General features: G+C 39.3%; 1 protein-coding gene across 2 annotated transcripts in view; it reads left to right on the forward strand.

Annotated features, from left to right (window-relative positions):
- The first annotated feature begins 2,916 nt into the window (after window positions 1-2,916).
- Window positions 2,917-10,389, forward strand: part of pcca (propionyl-CoA carboxylase subunit alpha) — a 42,236-nt gene continuing 34,763 nt past the window's right edge. The window contains exons 1-4 of one of the 2 annotated variants that reach the window (XM_067609222.1): window positions 2,917-3,046; window positions 7,162-7,239; window positions 7,636-7,683; window positions 8,613-8,681. In XM_067609222.1, the coding sequence (XP_067465323.1) occupies window positions 2,993-3,046; window positions 7,162-7,239; window positions 7,636-7,683; window positions 8,613-8,681 (249 nt within the window). In that variant the 5' untranslated portion in view covers window positions 2,917-2,992. The remainder of the gene's footprint in view (window positions 3,047-7,161; window positions 7,240-7,635; window positions 7,684-8,612; window positions 8,682-10,389) is intronic. The other variant, XM_067609221.1, reaches the window with a different exon arrangement.

A 10,389-nucleotide genomic window follows, 5' to 3' on the forward strand; every position in this document is an offset into this window, starting at 1 on the left:
CAAACTCCACAGTGACCAAGCATCACTTTTGGAGGCCCATAAGCCACCTGCTGACATTGTTTCTGAAGCTAAAGAATGAATTAACCTTAGTTAAACGACAGCTAGATTAGCATGCTAATGTAGCGTTAGCATTCGTCAAATTAAATATTTTATTGATCCCCAAAGGGAAATTCAAATTGTCAAGAGCTCATCAAAATATAAAAACAAAAAACTATGAAGTCAATTCAGGAGGAATTGAACAGTCTTATTGCTGTGAGGACGAAGGATCTCCTGAATCGCTCCGTTCTGTAGCACAATGAGAGGAGCCGACTGCTGCAGCTACTCCTCTGTCGCTCCAGGAGGCTGTGGAGAGGGTGTCTGCTATTGTCCATTATAACTTTCAGTTTGTTCAGTGTGCCTCTCTCCACCACAGATCTTAGCGGGCCCAATCTCCTGTCCAGCACTGAGCCTGCTTTTTTAATCAGCTTGTCTAATTGCTTGGTCTTTATGTCTGTAATTAGTCATGCAAACATACCTTTATCTTGCTATTTTTTCTCATCTACTTATTTCTCTCTTTTCTCTGCTCCAGAAGGATATGTCCTTTCTTGTGACATTACTGTTTTGCCGCTCTTTTCATCGACGCAGAAGAGAGGACTGAAATCTAAAGTTAGTCTGACTGAGTGACATATGCTTAACGTCCGTTTAACGTCCAGTGTGCACATCTGAATGCGTAGTCAATGCAAACAAACTTGCATGTCTGTAGGCATTTCTTAATACCAAGTGTGCCAAGTTCAGATTTGCGTACTTGCTAGTTCAGACTTTGGAAGTTCAACTTGAGAGTACAAACTCCTGTGGACGGAAGAATGCAGTACGGTCAGTCTGCAATTGGAACAGCAGCGCACTTGCTGACAGCACCCGCTCAGCTTTAACACACCTATCTCACTGCACTGTGACAAAATAATCTAAACTCAAAGCTCTAAGAAACACTTTTTTTCTCACAAAAAATAACCTAATTGACAGAGAGATGCAGTAAATTATGTTATTCAGTCTGTAATGTAGCTATAATAAAAATCCCAACTGTTATGTAGCTTAATGAAACAAATTCAATTTAATACAGACCGATATGTTCATTTAATACATTTATATTTATGTAAATATGGTGTATCTGTACATACAGAGCAGCACTGTTCTGTCCAGTAAAAACATGAAGCTTTACTTTACATTCAGACAAACTAATGTGGCAGCTACAAGTGTTATATTTCATCTGTGAGACCAACATTTATCTCCCAAAAGGAATTATATCATATATCAAAATGCCGCGGAGACATTAAAGCCAGCAGTAAATCACCAAAGAGCTGCACAGATCAGTTAATCAGATCATGTTCTCTTGGGATGATGACATGTTGACCAGCCAATCACCTCAGGAGTCAGGAGGTGAGCTGATAGCAGCTGAGATGGCCGGCTGGTCAGCCAGCTGTTCCCAAACATCTCCGGAAACGTCCGAGCAGATTTACAGACAGGCATTATTTGGATAAACTGACCACATATTGGGAATCTACATGGTTACTTTCTTGCCTGAAAGTAATAAAACTTAATAAAGTGACATATTAGCTTTTAGCCTGGCTAAAAATCAGGCTGGTTGGTGCAAAATGCATTCTGGGATAATCCTGGGCTGTCCAAAGTCCACATAAGTCAGCTCCTGAAGCATCCCTGATAAAACGGGTGGAGCAAAAACATATCTGAATATTTGGACTGTACTTGGTTAGATGTTAAATAGTTTTTAGCAACAGTTTTAGCAGCTTTCTTATTTTTTAGAGTTAAATATGGTTTTAATGTATTGTTTGGTTTCATTTTATGCACAAATATAATACTTAGAATTGCTAAATTTAGATTTATGAATATGAAATTTGGCTAAGATAATGATACAATTGATTATGTATAATTCATTAATTGTATTATTATTGTTATTGAAGAAACCAAACAATATATTTTTCCAGTAGAGTGAAAAGTCAGAGTCAATATTATCAACAATATATTGGGTTACATCTTTCCAGAATTTGATGTGTAAGAATAGGTGTTGCATTGTTTCTGGATGCATTTCACAAAATGAACAGTTAACACAGGTGTCTTTTTTAAACTTAAGAAGATAATGATCAGCAGGATGATATCTATGTATGATTTTGAAAGAAACTTCTCTTATCTTATAAGATTCCAGACATTTTTCCAATTCAGGTTGTCGACAAATCTAGACCAGTAGGCTACAACATAAGGTGTACTAGTAATATCTTTTTGAAACAATGACCATATGCTACGATTATTATTTCTTAAAGTATTATTCAGGCAGACACTACCTACAGAAGTTACCTTAGGGTCAAGTGTTGATAAACAAACTGGTATTTCTGTCCCCTTCAGGAGGTGTAGAATCTCAGAAGAATAGCATCCATAACTGTGGCAAACTCCTTTGGGGTAACAGGAATGCCAAAAGTATCAAGAAATTCAGAATAGCTCAATAGCAGTCCATTGACATCAATTAATTGGTTTACTGAAAATTATATTATTATTAAACCAGTTTGGATAGAACATGGATCTATTTTTGAACATTATAAGCCGACTATTCCAAATAAAGTATCTATGGGGGAAGAAGTTATGTTTGTAAATTAAAGACCATGACAACAGCATTTGTCTGTGGAATTGAGATAAGGATAAGGGATAATGTGTGTCCTGTACCCACCAGGAGGTTGGGTACAGGACACACAGAAAGCCGTTGTGGAATGTTTGTAGGATATAAGATTATACCATAGAATTTAGTGAGTGTTTTTTTTTAAATTAAAACTATCATTTAAGAATTATTTATTTACCAAATGACGTAAAGTAGTCCAGGGATTTTATCTTATAGTACATACTCCGGTACAGTAGGTGGCGGTAGGCACCTGTAAGAAATGGTTGCGAGCCGCCATAAAAACAAAAGAATACATCACCACGCCAGTGTCGTTGACCGTCGCAGTTCGGCAACATGGCGGCGCACAGTGTCACTACACCATTGAACAGGCTGCTGTTTGCCTTAAAGGTAAGCTGACCCGCAGAGCACGAGCTCACCGAACAACCTGACAGCACGCGTCACACATTACAGCTGTTAACATAGTCCATAAACTGCTAATGACAAACAGGACAGTCGTGGACGATCTTGACGGGAAAGGCATACAGATAACACTAACATGGAATTCCCTCAGATGACATGATAGGAGATAGCAACCACATAAGCTAGCTAAATTATGAAAACTTTTGCTGTCAAAAGCTTGACAAGTAAATGATATTATCTGTCTGCCTTTGCCAGCGAGTGAGTGACAAAGCAAGGCAAATGTGATCTCAGACAGGTGGCCTCCAAACGAGTGTATATACATATATACATGTTCGATCCTTGTTTTAACGGCGTAAAATTCAGTGCAGAATGTTAAATGCAAGGCGTTTATTTTATTTACCAAACAATAACGGATTCCACTTTAGTACCCTGACAATCTGGCTCTCGATTCCATCTTTCTTTGACTCTTGACCAGCATGTGAAGTGTTTAATTAGGGCCCGAGCACGAAAGCGCAAGTGCCCAACGGTCACTGGCACTGAAAATTGCGAGGAAGCTATTGTTTTTGTAAAGATTATCATTATTAGGGATGCACGATATTGGATTTTTTGCCGATATCCGATATTTTCCAACTCATTGGGCTGATACCGATACTGATATATGCACATATTTTTTCCAGCTGGCTGAGGAGACTATTATGCATGCAAGCATAGATTGTACTAAGTATGCTCAAGAAAGACAATATATACAAGATAATATTATACAATAGTTAGATTGGAGTTCAGGAGCTCAGCGTTAAAACTTTAGTGAACCTGCCAAGTGGGTGGAGCAGTAGAGTTTTCTTTGAGTTAATTAGACAGACAGGATTAATGTGTAGGATTTAAACTCTGGTCCACACTCTGGAGCAGAAGGTGGCGGTAATGCATCTAATACACTGGTTGCCAACCTCTGTTATAAACCAGTAAGAAAAAGTTTTTTTCCAAACGAGTGGTACATCCTGTCAGCTGAGGTGTTTCCTATATGTACAGCCCATAGACTGTATATAAAAATGGACCAAGCCTCTTGGAACTGCGCTGGGCTGTGAAGCCAATTTGACATTGCAGCCAAACCGTGTAATTACAATGTCACGTGACACTACTGGGCCCAAAAAGACTTTTCCTCATAGACTTATATTGTGAAAGAGACATCCGTAAATCAGTGGATACATTGTTTTGAGCATCACAACCCCTGCGGAATGACTCGTCTCACTATCAGAATTTGATCCGTTCGGTACAATCACATTTCGAAAGCCTAAAAGAGCCGCACAATTGAATAGTTTTATCCCCGTTCAAGTTAGCCGGAGGGCTAAACCGGAAGTAGCCGGCTCAGCCGGCAAAAGTCATTACTGCGCTTGCTCTATGGGCCCAATGATCCCGGAATATCTGGGTAATTTTATCATGGATGTATACTAAGAGTTGGATAGGGCACTGCCGCTCAGCCTTGAAGCTAATTTTTCCCAGTGGCCACTCACGGTATTGCAGAGAAAAATCCCCCTGCGGCTCAAAAAGGATTTTCCCCTATAGACCACCATTGTAAAAGAGACACCTGTTAAACTGTTGACACGACACCTCGAACTGCAAACAACGTCAATTATGACTCTGTCTATTATGAACTTTTGATCCATGGAGGTTTTATGTTTGGAAAACTTTCCTCCAGCCGAGAAAAGCGATTTTAAAAATCTGTGACATCATCACAATGTAAAGTCTGTGGGCCATGTGGGAGCTTGTGGGTGGGCCCAGCAAGGGAAACACTACTGCGCATATTCAGTGGGCCGCACGACGTGGAAGCAAACTCAGAAGCTAGAAACTTTTTTGACATATGCGCGAGCAATTCCTATAGGACTGAATGGGTGCCGTTTTTAGTCCGGTATCCAGCTCTTATAATTCACCCATGAATTTTCCATGTGGAAGTTGAACTTTTTTGGCTTCATGCGCCACTGAGCAACTTTCATAGGAATGAACAGGGCCTGCCTCTGATGCTGTATCCAGTTTCGTCATGACAGCTCCCCAGAAGTGAAGCCAAAACACCTCGATTGCCCCACGGTGGCTGGCTGCAGTATAGATCATAAGTCCTGCCCCCTTCATGTTAGTGGATGGGACATGAGCCAAACTAAAAATTTTCCCAAAGATGGTTTCTGTCATTTCAGGTAGTTCTTATTATGCTGATGTTTGTCCAAGTGCTCATTTCTATTATAAGTTTGTTTTCAATTAGTTATTTTGTTTATTCATTTGGCTCTAAATGACGTCACACAAGCAAGATGGCAGCGAAGCGCGTCATTTCTGACCGCATCACTGTCGTGCCAACAATGACGGTAAAGCACACCCTCGAGTGTAATATTACGATTATACAACATTTACCAACAAAATAAAAGATATAAACAAAATTTATTCATATTGTGAGGCAGTTCGCTCGAAAAAAAACAAAAACCTTTTGCTTGTGTTATCTTTTTCCATGGAAATACATGGGGTATGACTAATACCTGGACAACCATCACTCACGTCAGTAGAATCCTATGTAATGAAACCTAGTTTACTTCTCCAGCAAGTAGGTCGACCCTTAGTAACGACCTAGCAACATAGACGATTTCTAGTCCCTGCTGACTCAGCCAGCCAACTTCAGCTTATACTCTCTGGAGATCGCGGCATTTCCCAAACTGAATAAATACCTCACATATAACCACAAAACTGCTTTGCTAGTTCAATCTCGTTGTTACCAAGATATCCGCTGAAAAAATAACTTTTCCATGGACAGATGTAGCTACTATGCCCGCAAACTTCACAGACATATTTAAGCTTGTTGTGCCGTGGCACCAGCACAGCTGGTGGAGGATGCTGGAGAGGAAGCTGAGATATACTTCGAACTGAGGGAAAATGGCCACTAGCAAAGCAACACATTGCATAAAATAAAGCCAACAGATAGGTCGGACCACCGTGTTTAACTATATATCTACAAACGTTACAGTTACGGCTGAAAATGACAACAGAAAAGAACAAGTTTGCCAAGTTCATATATCTCCGCAATTCAAACCAACCACCAGTCGTCTACCCAGAAATGACTGTTGTTGTTAGCGCAACTTCACTGTCTGTAGTCTAATGAATGGCGGAGTTATAGTTTTAGTGATGAGGCCTTTTTCATTTGAGCACGGCTAGGTGTGCTGTCATGCTGATTTGAGCACGTTCTAAATGTCTAGTTGACCAATCAGATTGCTTTGTCGGAACTACGTGTTGTATAATGAGTTTTGACACGTTTCTCTGAACGTGACCACACATAATGCTCCTGTATACCTCTGCATTCATCATGTTGCTTTGGTCAGCAGTGAAATCATCAATAAATGCCAGTGTGCCAGTTCCACTGGCAGCCATACGTGCCCTAGCCATAACACAGCGCCATGTTTGACAGAAGAAGCGCTATGTTTTGGGTCATGAACTGTTCCTTTTTTTCTCCACACAGCCCATGGCTTCCATTTATATCTGTATGGTATAGAAATCAATAAGCTGCCTTGCTTATGATGTCTGAACTGATTCTCACTGTGATAATATAGAATACTGATGGAATTCCTAATGCGCAGTAGCATGGTGTGTAAAATGGTTAGTTCTGAGGTTAATTATTTCTGAAGTACCTGTGATTTGTAGTAACTGGGCAAAAACATGTGAAACTCCACTGATATAGTTGTTGTTGGTTCTGAATTAAATAATAAATGATTAATAAATTACTTGTAATTAAATAATTAATTAATAAATTACCAATAATCACACCTGCTTACAGAGAGCATCAGCAGAAATCTGTGGTAATTAAATTGGAAAATGAGTTGCATGTCATTAAGCACAGGCTGAGTAGGGTGCGACTGTTAAATCTTCCAACACAGAACAGTATCAAGGAATAGTACTGCCATTTGATCAAAACTGGAACTGATAAGCAGAGTCAGAAATAGAGCCGTTTAAATCTTTAAATTCTAAACATGTTATTATACCCTTACATACTATACAGCACCTCTAGTTAAATGTAATAATGAATTAAAATATATTATATGTTAAATTAATGTAGTGTATCTGTATGTGTGTTGCAGCATGCTTCATTCCAGTCCAGATGCTGTGCTGTGCACAGTAAGGCCCAGTATGCCACCATCTACAATCCCAGTGAAAAGGTAATAGTTAGTCTTTGTCTTGGGCTATTTTTTTCTTAGTTTTCAATCTGTTCATTACATTGTTATTTCTGGTTATGCTGGGATACTTAGAAATGCATTATTTGGCATGTAAGTGACACTAACCATCTTCAAGGACACTTTTTTTAGGAGAAAATGGTTGATGTAATGTGAAATTTTTTTTGTGTGTATGTCCACAAATTTAATGATGGGGCAAGATGTGATTAATTTATGACACTGATAAGAATTGATGTTATTTCTGACACAAAATACTCAGGAGTTAGAGGTTAAAAAAAGTATTTGTATTGTTAGTCTTCTCATTGGCAAATAGGTGGAGTTAAGAAATTCCCCTGTGTCAATAATAAACCATGCTGATCTGTCTGTTGTTTCCTTCCACAGACCTTTGATAAGATCCTCATTGCCAACAGAGGGGAGATTGCTTGCAGGGTAAGGCACACTTGATGTCTACTGTAAATGAAATCCATCTGAAACTGTTGGTGGACCTCACACCACCCCAGAAAAAGAAGCTTGTAAAGAAAACCCTGTTGGGTAGAATTTTTTTATCATCATAATAAAGTTATCATCAGGGCCACAACCTTTGCACAGCTATTTTCCTGGTTTATATGTTAATATTGCATTTCCACCTTAACACACAGCAACCAGGGCCCATCAGTATAATTCAGTGTTGTGTATGATATTGACCATGGAGTGTTTGATAGTTAAACTCTCTGGGATGCTGGCTGACAGCACCTATATGGACATGGGCTCCGATCAAAGAGTAGGGCACATTGAGTTTAATTCAGTGTCTTTAATGATTATTCAGTGGGCAAAGAAAAAGGCAGCAGTGTGCACAACAAACATCAAAATATTAACTCAGCTTAACTACACACAGACAATGGTCTTCTTATCTATGAGAAATCACTGGGAATATGCAGCAACACAATACTAGCAGAACAGTACAGGTATGTGGTCAAATATGCCCCCTTATGGCCAAATAGTGTAAACATGATAAAAGGGACGACATGGCAGATTGCAGCGAGTAGAAGCAAGTATTGCTCATTTAGTGATTAAAGGGAATGCTATACACATATCAATTGGAACTAACAACAGTAAGAAACATGGGAGGACAATGTTTACTCACTTTATTCCATGAAAGCACTTAAAGAACAACTGCTGCTGCTATCAAGGGAAAACTGCAGAGTGGCAATCAATCAGGCTCCAGCAGAGGGATGATGTAATCAACTATATAAGTCAACTAGGCTAAACAAGGGGAAAATGTCACAACAGAACAGGGGCTCCACAATTAGTAAACAGAAAATAGTAGAATTTCCTACAGAGTGAATCATCATTGTTAATGTTGTGTTTTTTTCCATCAGGTGATCAAGACGTGCAAGAAGATGGGCATCAAGACTGTAGCTGTTCACAGTGATGTAGACTCCAGTGCTGTGAGTCATCATCTGTGTTCTCCTCACCTTAATTAGGGTTGAATACAAGGAATTGAGATCTCTATTTCCCAGGAAACAGACAACAACAGTAGTAGCCAACATCTCTTCCCTAAATACCAGTGGGACCCTGGGAGTTTTAGCCTGGGTGTTTCTGTACTGAAAACTATGTTCTGTAACAAAAACACCCTCTGTAAACTGCATTAACAGCACTACACTCCCGTAGCTTATATCCAACCGATATCGAAATGTCAATTCACAGTAACATAACTGCATTAACCTTTCAGCTGCAGCTTGTTCTTCCAAATAGCCTACTTTTTGTTCTCTAATGGCAACTTACAGCTCAGCTGTGTGGCAACATTTTTTGAGAGAATGTGGGGGAAAAAAAGTATGTATGAGTCATGCTGGCCTCTATCCCTAAATCAGAGAGAAGCAGTGTTCAACAGGTAGAGCATGGTCCTTCTGGACCAAGTGGGACCTGTTTAAATATGATGGATTGCATCCTAACAGGAAAGGAACAGGAAAAGTGATTTGCAATTTTATTAACTTTTTTGCTTTTATCCTTGATTGATGGTTTCCCCAGTAAGACCCTGCCCAGCATTCTGGCTCTGTATTTCATAGCCCTGTCCCAAACAATGTGGGTCCTGCTGGTGCTGGTTTTGATTTCCTCAATGATTCATTAATTCCTGTTAGGATCACTGAAATGCAGTGTGCAATACCAAAATCTACTCACAGTCATCTCATCACAGTTAAAACCACTTCTTCAATCCTTGCCGTTGAATCAGCTCTTTTCTGTTTACTCAATGTAAGATCACTAGCTTTAGTAACTAGCTTAGTCTTTTATCTGCCAGGATTTTATCATGACCAACAATATTGACTTTTTTATCATCACAGAGTCCTGGATAAATTCTGATGAATGTGCCCTTCTCATTGAGTCATCTCCCCCAGAATATTTATTTTTCCACCAGCCAAGAATGACAGGCCGGGGCTGGCTTTGCAGTAAAACACGGAAATGATTTTTGTTGTTCTCCAGTTTTGCTTGGCTGTTTCTCCACCTTTGACAGTCTTAGTGTTATTTTAAAGAATAATTTGCCCATTTTATGTGTTTTAATCTACATACCCCCTAAACTAACCTCTGGTTTTATTCAGGAATTTTCACCTTTTATCAGTCATTATGTTACAGTATGACAGAGTTCTTATTCTTGGTGGTTTTAATATCCATGTTTGTTGCCCCTCTTCTTCTTCATTTGCTTCTGATTTTATCAAACTTTCAGATTCTTTTAATATGACCCAATATGTGAAGCACCCCAGCCATGACAAAGGGCACACATTTGACCTTGTGCTCCCCCATGGTGGATGATGTGAACTTGGTTGATTTTGCCGTCTCTGATCACAACACAGTGCTTTTCCAGGTTCCACTTCTCTCTCCTGACTCCAAAAAGACAATGCAGAAAGGCTGAGCAGAAATGGAAAAAGGATAAACTCAGTGTCTCCCTTGCTTCTATAAAAGATCTAATGTTCACTTATCAGTGTTAAATCATGAGGCAAGGAACCCCTATTTTTCCAAACTGATTGCTAAACAGGGTCATAAATTCAGAATCCTTTTTAAAACTGTAAATTCTGTGATTGGTTTCCCACTTAGCCAGCCAGAATTTCTTAATTACTTTCGTAATAAAAATAGTGGAGATTCGGCAGCACTTTAACACTGAAT

This window comes from Thunnus thynnus, chromosome 14 (assembly GCF_963924715.1).
Source record: "Thunnus thynnus chromosome 14, fThuThy2.1, whole genome shotgun sequence".
Classification (NCBI taxonomy): domain Eukaryota; kingdom Metazoa; phylum Chordata; class Actinopteri; order Scombriformes; family Scombridae; genus Thunnus; species Thunnus thynnus.